We start from the raw sequence: 19,451 nt of genomic DNA, 5'->3' as shown, positions 1-19,451 counted from the left end.
GACCAAACAACATTAACACCAGACAAATGTGTCTATTTTTTATTGGAATCCCCTGAAAGCAGATCCTAAGACTGGGGCCTTAGTCCAGGTGGATTATTTGGGAGGTAATACCAAGGAGCAAGGACGAGAGAACGTGAAGCCTAAGAAAACAGGCAGGGAAGGAGGGAAGGCGATGCTATTGAGGTTGCCACTCCAGGCAACGGGAGCTTAAAGGCTTCTGAGAAGAGACATAATGCCATGCCATAATTGGAGGCTGGGAGTTTTATCCAGTGGCTCCCACCCCCATTGATTGAGGGTTGCTGCCAATGGTGTTGACTCTCCAGAACTTTCAGGCTGTTTGTGCTTGGGCTGAGAATCTCACTGAGAGTTGGAGCAGGCCCCGAGAAACAGTAACAGAGAAGCATGGAATGCACCCAACATGGGATGTCTTCAGAGCACATGGAACTGTTCCCCACAGCAAGAGCTGAAATCAGAGACTGCCCAGTGGCTGAGGTGTAAAGAGGTAAAAGCCTCCAAATATTCATAATAATAATCCATCATCATAGCTATGAATGTGATGGTAAATGCTCAGGAGTCAGCAAGATAAACGATATAAGGAATAAAATGATAGTTTGGTGGCATTAACTGCACTGTCTAATGTTTGCCTGGGTTAAGATACTTTCAAACCAAAAGATATTTTCCTGCCTGTCTACTGTGTGCTATCTCCTAAAGGTATCACCCATGTCTAACACAAGTCACCCATGTCTGGCCTTTTTATTCTGTCATCTTTTAATCTTTTTGTCTTATTTTATTATTATTTTTTTTGCCTGAAATGCTTTCCATTACCTTTGTTGTACCTAAGATCTTATTTCAGTCCTCATTCTACCACTGTGTTCTAGCAACACTAAGTACTTGTGATGTCCTGAGGATCCTTCTATTCTTTTTGCTTATGATAGTCTCTATTCCTAGGATGTTATGCTTCCCACCTCCTATTCAGATTTTAAAATGGAATACATACATCTCATTTTTGCTAAAGCCTGTTCACCATGACAATCAGTGTGCATTTTTCTCATTCATTTTTGCTTCTTTTAAGATACTGATCAAACTTTTTATGCATCCCTTACTCCCGATAGTCACCCTGTCTCTGTCATCCTGACATTCCCCAGGTTGCCTAGAACAGTGCCTTGTCCTGAGACAGACAGCTCAAAATGCGTTTGTTAATTTGAATGAAGGTACAATTACAGAACAGAAGATTTATTGCGCTCATTATATTTGACATTATATAATGTCAGGTAATTTTAGCCTATTTTCCAACAGAATTTTGAAGACATTGGCATAGAACTTATTTGAAAGCCCATTTTCCACTCTTTTAGTCTTGTCCTACTGAACATAATACCACACTTATGTGATACACCTTTTCTCATTTAATGTGTTATGTAGTTAGCAACATCCCTTAGTAAACTGCAAAACAAATTGTTCCTAATTTGGTTTAATTTTTAAAAAATAATTTAGCCAAAGAGATCATTCATTTATTCTTTAATAGCAAATCAGCTGTACCTTGAACCTCTCCTTTGTAATATGTTTTAACACTTGGGCATGGAATAAAGGGTTGATTTAATAGCAGAGAAAATATATTGGAAAACCTTGAAGAAAAAAAAAAAAGAACAGGGAATAAAGACCATTGAAATGAAAGGAGAACAAAAGGTAGTAACACAGATGGGACAGGAACACACCACAGCAAAGGATCCAGCACTAGAAGAAGACTGCATAATTATTTAAGTATTTACAAAAATTGGCACAATGTAAGACAATTGTTATTCTCCATTTCTCTAGGTTTCTGTATGGTGATAAATCAAAATGTATTTTTTTTAAAAGCACAAGAGGTCAAGAATTTATGTACCCCTATGTTCATAGCAGTGCTGTTTATAATTGCTAAGATCTGGAAACTGCCCAAGTGTCCATCAGTAGATGAGTGGATAAAAAGCTGTGGTACCTTTACACAATGGAATACTATGCAGCTGTAAGGAAGAAAGATCTCTTACCCTTTGAGATGACATGGACAGACTTGGAGAGTATCATGCTAAGTGAAATAAGCCAGTCAGACAAAGACATATATCACATTATCTCACTTATACGTGGAATCTAATGAACAAATTAAACTGATGAACAAAATAGATCCAGGAACATTGAAGTAGGGAGCAGACTGACAAACCTGAGAGGGAAGTTGGGTAGGGGTTGTGGGAATAAACCACGCAACTGATATGCATATATGCATAACTAATGGACACAGACAACAGTGCAGTGAAGGCGAGGGTGGGGGGACAGGGAGGAGGGTGTCTATGGGGGGAAAAAGGATAGATATCTGACAACAATAAAGATAAATTTAAAATAAAAAAATAAAAGCACAAAAGGAAAATTCGACTCTCTGCTTGTATTTATAGATGGAAACAAACATTAAAGTATTTATATGAGAAACAATCTCTCTTTAAATCTGTCTCAATATAGTTAATACTGAGTCCTGCTTCTTCATGTCCCAAATTACTCAAAACTAAAGTTATTCTCCCTGTCTCTGCCCCCTCGTTTTCCATTTATTCTTGAAACCATAGCAATAAGAATCCTGCTCCAACTTTCCCACTGAAACTACTCTCACTGAGTTCAGCAGGAACCTGCTAGTGGTCAAATCCAATAAACTAGCCTTAATTATTTTCATTTAACTTATCTGTGAAATTAGATTTTGAAACCTATTATCTTCTTGAAATTTCTTTGCTATCAGTCTCTTGGTTTCTTTTATTATAATATTTAAGGATTCACTTTTCCACTGGACTATAAAGGACCACACATTTCCATCTTGACATTTTTCACAATACCTTCCTTGGTAGAAATGTGAAGAATGGTGTTCAGAGTATCTGTCGAATTGAATGAAATCAAATAGAAAAAATTCAACAAGTTCATAATGTGGATATTATAATTGTGTTTGGAACAATAAGTTCATTTGGAGAACACTGACAGAGACTTATGAAGTTTCTCCTTTATATGTTCTTTGGCTAGCTCATGGACCCAGATAACAGTGGCCAGAGGGAGGGGGAGAGGCTACATGGAGGTGGGTAAAGGGGAGGAAAATTGTGGACATCTGTAATGGTGTCAACAATAAATTTCTTTAAAAGTTTCTCCTTTAGGCCCGGCCGGTGTGGCTCAGTGGTTGAGTGTCAACCCATGCATCAGGAGGTCACCAGTTTGATTCCCAGTCAGGGTATATTTCCCAGGTTGTGGGCCAGGTCCCTGATCAGGGGCATGCAAGAGGTGGCCAGTCGATGTTCTCTCTCATCGATGTTTCTATCTCTCTTTCCCTGTCCCTTCCTCTCTCTCTAAAGGTTCAGCAACAACAACAACAAAAGTTTCTTCTTTAATTGTTGGGCATTTGTTCTCTGTTTCTTGGCCATCATTTCAGTCTCTTTTTAGCTTTTACTCTTCCATCTGCATGACTTCCATAAATGGTACTATTTGCTAGGATTTCATTTGTAGACATCTTACAGTGAGTTCTCTCTATGATCCTGTCCACCTCCTTGGCTTGAATTGCCCCCTCTATTCTCTGTATGTATGCTGGCTTTTAGTTGCATACCTCTAGTGCTAATCTTCTTTTAGCTTTCCTTCTATACATCCTGGTTACAAATGAAAGAAGAAAGGGATGAAGGGGAGAGTTGTCACTAAAAACAGTTCCCCCTCTGAGAGATTCCTCTTACTTTTCTCTTATGTATCTGGAACTAACACAACTTGTAGATCCCAGCTCAAGTGCTAACTTATGGCTTCTTGCCTGGCTTCCTTGGTTCACTCTTTATGAAGTCCAACACATCGTTCATTCTCTCCCTTTGCCTAGTAACCCCTTAGCACTCTACACCCTGTCCTAGTAAATGCTCAGTCAATATTATTAGTTGTCATTAGTGATTTGCCTTTCTGTATGCTAAGTAGAATTTTTCCTTGAGGATTTCCTATAGCCTTTGTGAAATTATTGATAGCCAGAAATTTTCACAGTTCTGAGCAAGTTCTACTACCTTAAGCAGAGGTATTTTTCTCCCAGAAATTTATAATTATTATGGATTTATTTTTATAATTATTATAAAAATATATACTGTACTCTCTTTTTATGTGTCTATATCATTCAACCCTTGAAAAGGTATTATTGTTCTTCATGTACAGTCGTCCCCCGCCACTTCGCGCTTCGACTTTCACGCCTTCACTCTATTGCAGTTTTTTCAAATATAATGGTGAGGGACGACTGTATATAAATAAATATATATAAATAAAGAATCCTACTTCTGGAAATTCATTTATCGCGGTAGAGTCTGGAATCTGGAACCGATTAACCGTGATAAATGACGGCTGACTGTAATCCAAAACTAGGTTAAGTATCTTTTGCTTTGTTTTTTAAAAATACCATAAAATATATTTTTTTTTCAAAAGGCAAATCACAGATTTCCTGTCTGATAGCTATTCATTTCTTTTTTATTGTATAGAGGTTATTAAATTAAATAAGAGGGGGATCAAAAGGCTCTGGGGCCATTCATAGTTGTTGACATTGTTAATGAAACATTTCATGATATAGTGATCCTTAAGGGTTCAATATTATATAAATTTGGTGTATTAATTTCCTAATACAGTTTTAAATTTCTGGAACTATCTGCTAAGTAGAGTAATTGCTTGATTATCATTTATAAGCTTACACGTAATCTAATTTAAAATAACTAATTGTAGCAGAATGTTACACTTGTTTAATAATCTAAGGTGTGAGGGCAAGAACAATGAGTACAAATGAAGAAAATTGGACATCAAACTGATTTATTATTCTCCTCACTCTATTAATCTATTATCAACTGGCATAATCGGTGATCTAACTTGGTTTAATTACCATGAAGTCTACAATTTAGCTAATCAGAATTTATCAGTTCCTCCAACAAAATAGAAACATTTTATAATTTTGTAATTATGAAAATACACGATGTACCATGTTGTTTGTACATATGCATAAACATTACAATAGCGTAATTTCTTTGAGGCAAAAATGAGGTATTATCACTTATAATCTGACTTCTGGGCTAAGTACAATTAAAAAAAATTAGTGACTTTTGAGAGCAAGAAAGCAATGGCTCAATGATACTGTAAAAATATAAAATAAAGCAATTTCTTGATTTTTTTTTTAAAAGCATGAATTTTCGCCCTGGCCAGTTTGGCTCAGCGGTTAGAGCGTCGGCCTGCGGTCCGGAGAGACCCGGGTTCAGTTCCCGCTAAGGGCACGTACTTCAGTTGCAGTTTGTCCCCGGCCCTGGTTGGTCGTGCGGGTGGCAGCCACTCGATGTGTCCCTTCATGTCGATGTTTCTCTCTCTCTCTCCCTTCCTCTCTCTCTCTCCCACTCTATCTGTACAAAAAATGGAAAAATATCCTTGGGTGAGGATAAAAAAATAAAAAAAATAAAAGCATGAATTTTCTGTTTCTTTTCAGCTCCGTAAGGCCATTATAGATCATGTGTCAGACTCTTTTCTGGATACAACTGTCCCACTCTTGGTTCTCATTGAAGCTGCCAAGAATGGCCGGGAAAAGGAAATAAAAGAATATGCTGCGATATTTCGTGAACACACCAACAGGCTTGTGGAAGTAAGTGTGCTAGAATTTTACCTACTTTAAATCCAGGAGAATAAGGCTTTCATTCCCTATTTACAATTGAATTATACTTAAATAATAACTTTTGACAACTTATTACCAATGAAGCAGAGTTGGGCCAAGGTAATATAAAGGTATATATGTCAAACTCTATAAACTATTCCCCATTGGCTTGGAAAAGGCCAATTAGAAAGAGCTATAAAACTATAAAAAAATAATACTGTTTAAATGCTATTTTTTCAGATAAACCAGTTAAATGCAAATACCTTGTTCTATCCTTACAAATATTTTCTTTCCATTGTAACTTAAAAGTATCAAATATTATATCTCATGCTAATTCTTTTGTGTTTCTACCATATTTTCCTGGCTGCATTACTCCTTTAGCCTTTCAAATAACACTCCACGATGTAATGTGACTATAGAACAAGACTGTAGGATATATGGGGTAGAGAGATCCAGAGTAATTAAGTACGGTTTAGTGGATGGTTCACGTCTTAATTGGAGTAAGAGGAGGTGATAAAATTATAATTTCCTCCTACTTGTAAACTGAAAACATGGAAATACCCCCATGATTTGGGCGACAGGTGGCATATTGTTCCCAGAACCATGAAGGGCTGGGTGACTCCCCAGAGACACATAATGGAACCTATTGTATCATGGCTATCACAATGCAGTCATGGTATAAGAGCCTGAATGGAATAATTTCCAACATCCAGTAATGTGACAGTCCTCACAGAGCTGGGGACCAGTGGCAGGAAGGGGAAATGTGACTGACCACATCCACACACCAGAGCTGATATACTGCTGGTTCCCATCAGTATGACTGTACCAATTGTTAAGGCTCGGGTCTACTCTCATTGTCGGTGCCCAAATGTTTAGACTGTCATACCTTCCTAAACGGGCCATGAACATTGGTGAAATATGTGTTTTGGGACCCAAATTGCTTGTAAAACTTGTGTTAGAAATGGTCACCATCTGGATTAGAATCACAGCTTTCAATGTAACATATACTAAAATAGAGGGTTTTACCGACATCTTGAATGTGGATCGACTGGGGGGGAGGTTTCTGATGTGGCTAACACTTGTACTATAAGCTCTCTTTCTGAAGCCCAGTCTTCAGCTCTCAAAAATGAAGGGAGTGGATAAAGAGATGTCTGGTAAGATCATTTGACACCTAAAACTTCCCAAACTTCAACTGTGACATGTCCATTGAATGCCCCCAAAATTCCGTGACACACGGCGACAGTTACAATTCTCATACACCTTATATAGAATTAAAGGTATAAAACCCAAGCCAGGTTAAAGTCAGAGCTGATTTTCAGGTTTGCAATTGTTAATGAATTCGTTCAATTATTCATTACTTATCTAGTTTCATTTATTTATTTTTATTAATTTATTTTTGTTATAGATATTTCTCCTTTTTCTCCGATTGACACCCTCCCTCCCTTCACAGTATTGTTGTCTGTGTCCGTTAGTCATGCATACATACATATGAGTTCTTTTTTTTTTAAACATTTTTTTTTTCTTTTTTGATTTTAGAGAGAGTGGAAGGGAGAAAGAGATAGAAACATCAATGAAAGAACATCAATTGGCCGCCTCCTGCATGCCCCCTACTGGGGATAGGACCCATAACCTGGGCATGTGCCCCAACCGGGAATCCAGCTGGTGGCTGGGATGCATATGAGTTCTTTGGTTTATCTCTTCCCACCTGCCACCACACCTCCTTGCTCTGAGGTTTGTCAGTCTGATACCTACTTCTGTGTCTCTGGGTCTATTTTGTTCCTCAGCTTATTTTGTTATTACATTCCGCAAATAAGTGAGATCATGTGATATTTATCTTTCTCTGATTGGATTATTATAGCATAATAATCTCCAGGTCCCTCCATGTTATCTAAAACTATAAGAGATCTTTCTTTTTACAGCTGCAGAGTATTCTATTGTGTAAATAAACCACAGCTTTTTTATCTACTCATCTATTGATGGACAATTGGGTTATTTCCAGATCTTAGCAATTGTAAATAGCACTGCTATAAACATACGGGTGCATTTATTCTTTCTGATTGGTGTTTCAGGCTTCTTAGGGTATATTTTTAAAAGTGAGATCACTGGGTCAAATGGAAGTTCAATTTTTAATTTTTTGAGGTAACACCATATTGTTTTCCATAGAGGCTGCACCAGTCTGCATTCCTACCAGCAGTGTACTAGAGTCTCTTTTTCTCAGCATCCTGGCCAGCACTTGTTGTTTGAGGATTTGTCGATGGCAGCCATTCTGGCCGGTGTGAGGTGATACCTCATAGTAATTATAATTTGCATCTCTCTGGTGATTAGTGATATTGAGCATTTTTCATATGTCTCTTGGGCATTTGTATGTCCTGTTTGGAGAGGTGTCTATTTAGATCCTCTGCCCATTTTTTAAATTGGATTCTTTGTCCCTGGCCAGTTTGGCTCAGCAGTTAAAGCGTAGTCCCTGCAGACCAATGAGTCATGGGTTTGATGCTGCTCAAGGGCACATACTTCTGTTGTGGTTCGTCCCCAGCCCTGGTGTGGGTTGTGTGGAAGGCAACCAGTCAATGTGACCCTCTCACATCAATCTTTCTCTCTCTCTCTCCCACCCTCCCACTCTATCTGAAGATAAATTAAAAAAATATTCTCAGGTGAGAATTTAAATAAATAAATAATAAATAAATAAATAAATAAATAAATAAATAAATAAATAAGATTCTTTGTCTTCCTTTTGTTGAGTTGTATGAGTACTCTATATAGTTTGAAAATTAACCCCTTATCTGATGTATATTATTGGCAATTATGTTCTCCCATACGGTGGGTTCCCTTTTCATTTTTGTGCTTGTTTCTTTTGCTATGCAGAAGATTTTTAGTTTGATGCAGTCCCATTCATTAATTTTTTCCTTTGTTTCTCTTGCCCTAGGCGATGTATAAGTAAAAATTATGCTACATGTGATGTCTGAGATTTTGCTGCCTACATTCTCTTCTAGGATTTTTATAGTTTCATGAGTGACATTTAAGTGTTTTATCCATTTTGAGTTTATTCTTATGTATGATGTAAGCTGATGGTCTAGTTTCTTTTTTTGCATGTAAGCTGATGGTCTAGTTTCTTTTTTTGCATGTAGCTTTCCAATTTATTGAAAAGACTGTTATTATTAAAGAGACTGTCTTTACTCCACTATATGCTCTTGCTATCTTTGTCAAATATTAGTTGAGCATAATGTCCTGGGGAAATATCTGGGTTCTCTGTTGTGTTCCATTGATGCATATGTCTGTTCCTGTGCCAGTACCAAACTGTTTTGATTAAAATGGCTTTGTAGTATAACCTAATATCTGTTATTGTGATCCTTCCTACTTTGTTCTTCTTTTTCAAGATTGCTGTGGCTATTCAGAGTCTTTTTGGTTCCATATAAACTTTGGGATATTTGTTCTAGTTCTGTAAAATATGTCATTGGTATTTTAATGGGGATTGCACTGAATCTGTAGATTGCTTTGGTAATATGGGCATTTTAATGATGTTGATTTCCCCAATCCATGAACATGCTATATGTTTCCACTTTTTTATATCTTCTATTTCTTTTTAAAATATCCTGTTGTTTTCTAAGAATGGGTTATTTACTTCCTTGGTTGAGTTTATTCCTAGGTATTTTATTTATGTTATGTTGCAATGGTAAATGGGATTGTTGTTTTAGTTTCCCTTTCGGAGTGTTCATTATTGGTGTAGAAGAATGGCATCAATTTCTGGATGTTAATTTTATATCTGGCTACTTTGACAAATTCAGTGATTAAAACTGGTAGATTTTTTATGAAGTTTTTAGGGTTTTCTATATACCATATTATGTCATCTGCGAATGACAGTGTCACTTCCTCCTCTCCAATTTGGATCCCTTTTATTTTTCTTTCTTGTTTAATTGCCATGGGTAAGACTTCTAGTACTTTGTTAAATAAGAGTGGTGAAAGTAGGCATCCCTGTCTTGTTCTTGTTCTTAAGGGAAGTAGTTTTAGTTTTTTGCCTATTGAGTATGATGTTGACTGTAGGCTTTTCATATATGACATTTGTTATGTTGAGATATGATCTCTATTTTCACTTTGATGAGCATTTATCAGAAATGGGTGCTGGATTTTGTCCAATGTTTTTTCAGCATTGATCATGTGGGTTTTGTCCTCCATTTTATTTATATGGTGTATCACATTTATTGATTTGCAAATATTGTACCATCCTTGCATCCCTGGGATGAATCCCACAAGGTCATGGTGAATAATGATTTAATATATTGTTGGATCTAATTTGCTAATTTTTTTGTTAAGGATTTTGGCATCTATGTTTATTAGGAATATTGGCCTGTAGTTTTCTTTCTTTGTAGGGTCTTTATCTGGTGTTGGTATTAGGAATATACTGTCCTCATAAAAACAGTTTGAAAGTCTTCCTTCTTCTTGAATTTTTTGAAATAGTTTGAGCAGAATGGGTGTTAGTTCTTTGAATGTCCAGTAAAATTCCCCTGTGAAGTTGTCCAGGCCCAGGTTTTTGTTTGCTTGGAGTTTATTGATTACATCTTCAATTTCCTTAGTTATTATTGGTCTGTTCAAGTTTTCTGTCTCTTCTTGGTTCAGTTTTGGGAGACTGTGATTCTAGAAATTTGTCTTTTTGCTTAGGTTTTCTGATTTGTTGGTGTATAATTATTTGTAGTTTTTTTTAACAATCCTTAGTATTTTTGTTGTGTCAGTTGTTATTTTTCTTCTTTCGTTTTTGATTTTGTTTATTTGGGTCTTTGCTCTTTGTTTCTTGCTGTGTCTGGCTAAAGGTTTATCAATATTGTTTATCTTTTCAAAGAACCAGCTCTTTGCTTCATTGATCTTTTGAATTGTTTTTTAGTCTCTATGTCATTTATTTTCTCTCTGACCTTTACTATTTTTTTTTTCTTCCACTTGCTTTGGGTTTTTCATTTTGTTTACTTTCTAGTTTTTTTAAGTTGTAGGGATAAATAGTATATTAGAAAATTTTCTTGTTTCTTGAGGTAGGTCTGTAGTGCTATGAACTTCCCTCTTAGGACTGCTTTCTTCGTGTCCCATAGATTTTTGTGTTGTCATGTGTTCATTTTCTTTGATTTCCATGATTTTTTTCTTTCTTTCTTGATCTCCTTGGTAACCCATTCATTGTTTAATAACATGCTATTTTGTCTTCATGCGTTTAAATGTTTTTGAGTGTTTTTATTGTAATTAATTTCTAGTTTCATGCCATTGTGATTTAGAAGATGCTTGGTATTTCAATCTTCTTGAACTTGAAGAGACTTATTTTGTATCCTAACATGTGGCCCATCTTTGAGAATGTTCATGCACACTTGAGAATAATGTGAATTCTGCAGTTTTGGGGTGTAATTCTCTGTAGATATCTATTTATTCCATTTGAGCTAGTGCATCATTTAGAGTCTGTTTCCTTGCTAATTTTTTTGTCTAGAGGATCTATCCAGTGATGTCTACAGGGTGTTGAAGTCTCCTGCTCTGGTTGTATTGCTGTCAATATCTCCTTTGAAGTCCTCCAGAATATTTTTAATATATTGGGTGCATGTATGTTTACCAAGGTTATATCCTCCTGTTGGATAGATCCTTTCAATATTATGTAGTGACCTTCTTTGTCTCTTGTTATAGCCTTCATTTTGAACTCTACTTTATCAGATATGAGTATTGCTACCCCAGCTTTTGATTTCATTTCCATTTGCTTGGGAAATTTTTTCTCTTTTCATTTTCAACCCATGTGAGTCTTTTGTTGTGAGGCGGGTCTCTTGTAAACAACATGTATGTGAGTTATGCTTTCTTATCCATTCAGCTACTCTGTGTCTTTTGATTAGAGTGTTTAATCCATTTACATTTAAGGTTATTATTGATATGTACTTATTTATTACCATTTTAATTTATTATGGCTATATTTCTCTCTATTTCTTCTGCTTATTACAGCAGACCTTTTAATCTGTCTTGCAATACTGGTTTGTTGCTAATATATTCCCTTAGCCTTTTTCTTTTTTTCTGGGAAGCTCTTTATTTCACTTTCTATTTTGATTTATAGCCTTGCGGGATAGAGTAGTTTTGGATTCAGATCCTTGTTTTTCATTACTTTGAATACTTCATGCCATTCCTTTCTGGCTTGTAGTGTTTTAGTTGAGAAATTAGATGATAGTATTATGGGGGCTCCTTTGTAGGTAACCTGTTACTTTTGCTGCCTTTAAGATTCTCTCTTTGTCTTAAAATTTTGGCATTTTAATTATGATGTGTCTTGGTGTGGGCCAGGGCTCCCAGCCCACCTTCTTGCACTTCTACAGTTCCCACCAGGCTAGATTTAGTGTCCTCTTTATGTCCCTGGTTATATGGGTCCTCTCCAGCTGCTTTTCTGTTGTTTTTTTCCTCATGATTTTTCTTTATTTTAGTTGTGATTCCTGTTGGGTCCTAAGAGATAGTCTTTGTAGCTTCCATTCACTCTGCTGCCATTTTGGGAATCTGTCCTCCTGTTTTTTTATTGTTTTTTGTTTTTGTTTTTGTTTTTTTGGTTCTCTGAATGGGTGATTTTTTTCTACCCTGTCTTCTAATTCACTGATCCAATCCTCAGCTTCCTGTAATCTGCTGATTATTCCTTCCAATGTGTTCTTTTTTTTTTTTTTCTTCAACAACAGAAATTTTATTACCTCACAGTTCTGGAGGCTGGAAGTCCAAGATTAAGGTGTGGGAGGTTTGATTTTCATGAGGCCTCTCTCCTTGGGTTGTAGATGGCTACCTTCTCACTGTGTCCTTGCATAGTTTTCCTTCTGTGGGTGCACATCCCTTGTGTTTCTTTGGATGTTCAAATTTCCTCTTCTTATAAGGAAACCAGCCAGATTGGGTTAGGACCCACTATAATGACCTCATTTTAACTTAATCACCACTTTAAAGGCCCTATCTCCAAATAAAGTCACACTTGGTTGTGATAGTAGTTAGGGCTTCAACATAAGAAATGGGGAGTTGACATATTTCAGCCCATTACAGGAGCCAGTCTCAGGGCCAGAATCTCTGAGTGTCAGACAGAACAGGCTCTCCCTAGGGAGACAAATAAAAGTCGGACCCACACATGTCTGGTGGAGCAGTTGGCCACACTGTGGCTGCCCAGGCAGCCCATCCCATTGGACCTGGCCATGATGCCAAGTACAATGCACTTAGTTTTATAGTCTATAGCTGGATTTGCCTGATCCCAGCCTGGCAGGTGAGGGTGAGGCCAGCTGCATGAGAAGAGTGAAGACGTGAGCATAGGAAATACTGAACTGAAAGAGCAGATGGTGGTGGAACAGTGTTTTTATTTTTCGTAATTTTTATTAAATTATTTTTGTTACAGATGTTTCTCCTTCCCTCCTTCCCCCGACACCGTCCTCCCGATCCCACCCCCAAATGTGTTCTTTATTTCTGTTGTGTCATTCTTCATTTCTGCTTGGTGTTTTCATTTCCAATTGGCTTTAATTGTTTCTATATCTTTACTCATGCTGTTGAGCTTCCTCAATCATTACTCTGAACTCTACCTCTGATAACTTCCTTGATTCCATTTCATGTATCCCTTCTTCTGTAGAATTCTCTTATTGTTTCATTTGGAATTTGTTTCTTTGTTTCACCATTTTGGCTGTCTTGGCAGGTTTTGGAGCATGCCAAATTTTTCCTGTGTCAGTGTTCCAATGATTGTGGCTCCCTCTGCTGGGTTTGGATGAGTTTGGAAGAGACCACACTAAATACCAATGTCTAGTCTTACTTTCCTAGGTAAAGTTGCAGGCCAAGCAAAGAATCAATTACCCCAGAACATTTTCCTGCAGGCTATTAGTCTCAGTTAGTTAATGATCCTCAGCTGAATGAAAAATCCCTTAGGTTGGCAGGGTAAGAGGATTTCCAGCCATTGAGGCAATTGCTTTCCCCTGGGTTAAAGTTACTTTGAGAAGAAAGTGTTTTTTGCAATGTGGGTTATTGGCTCAGTGAAGGGATCCAGGCCTCAGCCTTCATAGTTCAGTCCCCAGAACCAGGACACCCAACACTGAGGGTCAGGCCCAAGGCTCAAAGCCTTCAGAATCTTGTCTCTGCCTACTGGCTTGCTGATAGTCTTTGGCTGTTAATGAGCCTCAGGTTACACTTCTCTGGGCTGGATGATGTTGAATTCCCAAGGCAGGGGTAGATGTTTTTCCCTGGGGCTTTGGGAAGGGGCTCTTTGAAGAAGATGGCTACTGAAGGACAAGGGAGTAGCTCAGCATAGAGTTCCTGATGGCCTCCTTCTCAGCTGTCTCCCTAAAGCCACAAACCCTTGACTCTCCTCACACAGTTCCATGCCAGTCTTCCCTCCCTCTACTGGATCCCAAGGTGAGTGGTTGTAGTTGTAATTTAGTGCATTGACCCTTCAGGGAAGCGCCGATGTTCCCGTCCCCTCTGCCTGCTAGACGAAATCTCTGTTCTGGTGATTTTCTCAGTCAGGTGTTTTGTGGGTACTTTTCCCTGTTCAGCCATTGTGTACTGGGGAGTGGGCTTGGGGTTTTAACCCCCAACTTCTCTGACGGAACTTCTCACAGCTAAGACAGTCCTCAGCTGCTGCCCATGGCCACCCAGCCAGCTCTCTCATGCCTTCACAGCTCCTACCAGTCTCGATTTTGGGTCCTCTTTACATCCCTTGTTATACGGGTTCTCTCCATCTGCTCTTCAGTTGGTTTTTTCAGATGATTTGTTTTTATTTTATTTGTAATTCCAGGTTGGTCCTGAGAGACAGTCTGTGTAGCTTCTGTTCACTCCACTGCCATTTTGGATCTCCATTTTCTAGTTTCATTTATTTCTTCTTATACTCATTCCTCCAATGTTTATTAACTATTTCTACAGGAAAGTGTTCAAAGTTAGAAGGCAGAGTAGAGGGAGCAGACTGTTAAAGGTACCTGAGTGTAGTCCCTGATAACTATAAAAGTTTTCTCTAAAAGTGTGTTCTCTAAGCTGAAGGCACAAATAACAACTTTTTGGTAAAATATTTTGAAAGTAAAAGTTGTTTCTGCTAATAAAGTTGCATCCTTATTTCTGTTTCTCAGTTTAGTGTTTCTATGAAACATAAATCTCATGAGGTGCTCAATAAAGAAGAACCCTTGACCACACAATTTTGGGAGGGGTGGGGTATTCTCTTAGATATTTTACATTTCTGAAAAATCAAGAATGAAAGAGAACTCTTTAATTTGTCAGAATTTCCCCAAGTCAGTTTACCTAAGGAACTTTTTCTTTCACATCACTTATTACGAAGGTACTGCCTTCAGGAAACATTTGAGACTGCTACCTTAATTTATTACCAAATAATGGTCTTTTATTATGTAGGCAGATCTCTTAGGGTCAGTTTTAAATGTTTAAGGATTTTGAAAATTATATATTTTATGTGATTATTGAAAGAAAGGCTTTTGGAATTTTGAGCTATGGGGAGGACTGAAAATGAGTCTGATTCAAATCAGCATGTTCCTATAATGTAGTATAAGATTATGCTGGATGTGGTATCTTCTAGTTCTACTCTGCTTATGACTCAGAAGCAGGTCTAAGTCATTTTCAGTTCCACTTAGATGTTAACTACATAGTAGTCCGTCCCCAAATATAGTGGCTTAAAACAACCATTTCTTTCCTTTTTTTTTTTTCCCTCACCCGAGGACATTTTTCCATTTTTTGTTCAGGTAGAGTGGGAGGGGGAGAGAGGAACAGAGAGAGAGAGAGAAACATCGATGTGAAAGGAACACATCGAGTGGCTGCCACCCGCACAACCGACCAGGGCCGGGGACAAACTGCAACCGAGGTACGTGCCCTTAGCGGAACCGAACCCGGGTCTCTCAGGACCGCAGGCCGACGCTCTAACCGCTGAGCCAAACCGGCCAGGGCAAAACAACCATTTCTTTTTCTCGCATTGATCTGTGGATTGACTGAGATAAGCTAGGGAATTCTCACTTAGGGTCTCTCATGCGATTGCTGTCAAATATTGGCTGGTGCCCTGGCTGGGTGGTTCAGTTGGTTGGAACATCATCCTGTACACCAAAATGTCGTGGGTTTGATTTCCGGTCAGGGCATATATCTAAGTTGCAAGTTTGATCCCCAAGTCAGGCATGTATGGGAGGCAATGATTGATGTTTCTCTCTCATATTGATGTTTTTCTCTCTGTCTCTCTTTCTTCCTCTCTCCATCTCCCCTTTCCCTCTTCCTCCCTCTCTAAAATCAATAAAAAACATATACTCAGGTGAGGATAATATATATGTCAGTTAGGAGCTTCGACTGTGGGTTTCAACTGGAGCACCGATACATGGCAACTCCATGTGGCTTCATCTTCTTGTAGCATTGTTAGTTGCTGGGTCCTGAGATGAGATGTCCTATGACCAAGACAGAGACAGAAAGTAGAAACTGACATTCTCTTAAGACCTGGGCCCAGAAATTGGCAGGGTGTGACTTCCTCTGTATTTTATTGGTCAAGGCAATCACAGAGCCTGCCCAGACACAAGGGGGTTAGGGGGCATGAGACTCCACTTCTTAATGGAAAGAATAGCAAAGGGTTTGTGGCTACCTTTAATCTACTACACTTCTCTGGGCTTAATTTTTGTTATACAAAGTGAAAGTTTAAAAAAGATAATGGCTAAGACCACTCCCAGTTTCTAAACTTCTATGAGCCAACAAATACTTTTTAAAATTGAGAGACTTCTATTTGTCTAAGAGATATAGACATAGGAGATAATGAAACTTATTTTCAGGTATAGCGCTTGCACACTGCGGTCTTTAGCAAGAAGGAAACAAAAAGAACACGACATTTATCTCCCAGGAAAATTATTTTTTGAAAGGAGATGGCTAACCCAAGCAACAGAGAAAATCATCATCAGTGTATGACAAATATTGAGACAGGAGTGTCTGCAACAGTTGGGGAAATAGGAGAGCTTATACAGATTAGTCTCAGAAAATATTCTGTGCTCACTTTGCATGGATTGCCTACCCATCCTTTATCTCCCTGCTTTCTACCACGTTTCTGCACAGACACGCACATGTACCCACCTGGGCAGTTTCACATAGCAGGCCAGAAAGTCTTTGATTCTAATGGCGTCAAGAAAAAGCTCTGTTCAATATATCTATGTTTTGATACCCCCACTATGTTTGTCAGGGAAATCTAGAATCAGTGAACTGTTGAAGTAAAACTTACATAGAAAAAATAAGTTCACTTTTAAAGAGTTTCTATCAGGCCCGGCCAGAGTGGCTCAGTGGTTAGGCGTTGACCCATGTACCAAGAGGTCGCCAGTTTGACTCTCAGTCAGGACACATGCCCAGGTTGTGGGCGAGGTTCCCTGTGGAGGGCATGCAGGAGGCAGCCAATTGATGTTTTCTGTCATTGATGTTTCTATCTCTCTCTCCCTCTCCCCTCTTCTCTGTCTCTAACATCAATAAACAAACAAACCAAAAAAAAAAAAAATTTAAAATAAATAAATAAATAGTTTCTATCAGATCTTTGAAGAAAAACTTTGTGTTGTTAAAAGAATGCTCTAAATAATGGTTAACCTGTAACTTTTACAAAAAAGATAGCAAAAAGTGGAACTGAACACAAAGCACAAAAACACCAACCATTAAGAAATTATATGGCCCTGGCCGGTTTGGCTCAGCGGTTAGAGCGTTGGCCTGCGGTCCGGAGAGACCCGGGTTCGGTTCCCGCTAAGGGCATGTACCTCGGTTGCAGTTTGTCCCCGGCCCTGGTTGGTCGTGCGGGTGGCAGCCACTCGATGTGTCCCTTTCACATCGATGTTTCTCTCTCTCTCTCCCTCCTGCTCTATCTGAACAAAGAATGAAAAAGTGTCCTCGGGTGAGGATAAAAAAAAAAAAAAAAAAAAAAAAAAAAAAGAAAAAAAAAAGAAATTATATGGATGATAATTAGCCAACCAAAAGGATTTGGGGTATCAGAGAAAAGAAATGGGAATAAAGAGCAAATTGGCCAATAATTAGGCCTGAACATTTCTATTCTTTTATGGAGCTGTAGCTTGTATAAAATGATCATGGATGAAATGATGGTTATAAAATCCTGGTTAGTGCAACTAATTGGGGGACCTAGATCCTGGTGACTAAGTTTACTTTGCTATACTGAACTAAGTAACTATTATGCAAAGCTGTTCCTACTTTGAACATCCAAATTACTCTGTATTTTTGGATGCACCAAGCCACAGCAGGAAGGAGAAATAGAAATCGAGATTTGGAAAGTCATCTTTGCTTAGTGATCAGTAATTAATAACACATGTGCTTGTTGAATTCCGCTTCCCAGTCTTTTGATCTTGCACAGATAATCACATAGGGCACCATTAACTCTACTGGCTTCCACCAATACACCTATTAAACAGAAAGTTTAAAATATTAATTGTATCCTAAAAATATTCAGTAATTCTAGAGAATAAAGATTTTATCTTGTATCATTTTGAGCCTCCTAGAATAATAGCAAAGTTTTTATAGCTAGTGCCAAATAAATCTGTATTGAATGAAGAAAAACATTCCTAACAGCAACTCAGTTCTCATTTTCTCTAAAAAGTTGACTTTGGGGATTTCAGTAACTGGGCTTGAAATATATGCCTGAGCTCAATTATTTATAGAATACCTCTCTATTCTTCTGTGTGTGGATACCTTAAAATAATTCTTAAAATAATTCTTCACAGTCATTTAGCAGATGCCTTTGCCATTAATGATCAAGAGCGGACACTATAAACCTTGCTCTAGATTTTGCTCAGAAGGAGTTTGTGACAATTTGATAGCATCTTTCAGGAACTTTGTCCACTCTAGAGGTGTAATCTGTAACATTAATGTTGGAATACAACTATTATTCAGAAGGATAATTGTCATTGTATTCAACACATTTATTATTTATTATGAGTCATTATAATAAATAATACATATTTCTCTAAAATTAATTTAAAAACTCCACTATTATTTTTGAATCATTTGTAATTTGTCCTCAGAAAAATCAGTTCATGTCGACACTACAGTTGCTACCAACTAAAACGGTACAATCTCCAGTTTAATCCCATGGACTTTAGCATATTATTTATTATTAACTATGACAGTGTTAATGATCCAGGCCTGAAATATTCTATGAACTAAAGAAGTTTCTCTTTGTGAAAAGCCAGCTTCGTTAGTGCTTTGACTTACTCATCAAAAATTCATCTGTCTTCATGCACCTTATTTTAGTAAGTTTCATGAAAGCCTTTCATCAAAAAGGGAAAAAGTAGGTGGACATTTTATTATAATCCTCTCAACCTACAGAGCTGATTGTTCCCACTCACAAACTGGTGAGCCAGATTTAGCAAAGCCCCAGCGCCAACAGAAGAGGCTTTAGAGGGACTCTTGCTGTTTTGCAAGAAGCACTTACTGCTCTCGGCTCTACTGATATCTTTGCCTGTTGACAGAATGTTACAGTGTCACACATTGCTTTAATTGATCATCTGCTATCAAATAAGGATATGTTCATTTATAAATAAATAAAGCTGTTAGAGTCCCCTTCCATTTTTATTTTGTTTCCCCTTTGAAAGAAAAGAACAAATCCATACTTACAGTTGTGCACAAACCAAAACCTTTCTCAGTGAGCAACTTGGCAACTCCTCTTGGTGGGAAGAGATGTCATCGCTAAAGCAGCAAAGACTTTGCTTATGTAGAATAGAGCACACAGGTGTGACTTCCCACTCCCTGCATTAGAAACTGTCAGCATCTGAATCCTCTTTCAGCTGAAAGATGTGATGAACACGATCCTTCAAAGCCTAGTGAGTGACCTTTCCATGTTTTAGAGGTTTCTTTACATGTTTTCCGG

At 37.9% G+C, this 19,451-nt stretch overlaps 1 protein-coding gene across 1 annotated transcript in view; it reads left to right on the top strand.

Annotated features, from left to right (window-relative positions):
- CTNNA3 (catenin alpha 3) overlaps positions 1–19,451 on the top strand; it is a 1,555,380-nt gene that overhangs the window by 769,068 nt on the left and 766,861 nt on the right. Inside the window, exon 9 of the mRNA XM_036264901.1 lies at positions 5,474–5,626. Coding sequence (XP_036120794.1) covers positions 5,474–5,626 — 153 coding nt within the window. The remainder of the gene's footprint in view (positions 1–5,473; positions 5,627–19,451) is intronic.

Source organism: Molossus molossus, unplaced genomic scaffold (assembly GCF_014108415.1).
Source record: "Molossus molossus isolate mMolMol1 unplaced genomic scaffold, mMolMol1.p scaffold_m16_p_17, whole genome shotgun sequence".
Lineage (NCBI taxonomy): Eukaryota > Metazoa > Chordata > Mammalia > Chiroptera > Molossidae > Molossus > Molossus molossus.
Note: the sequence above shows the minus strand (reverse complement) of the source record. Positions and strands in the feature narration are given on the sequence as shown.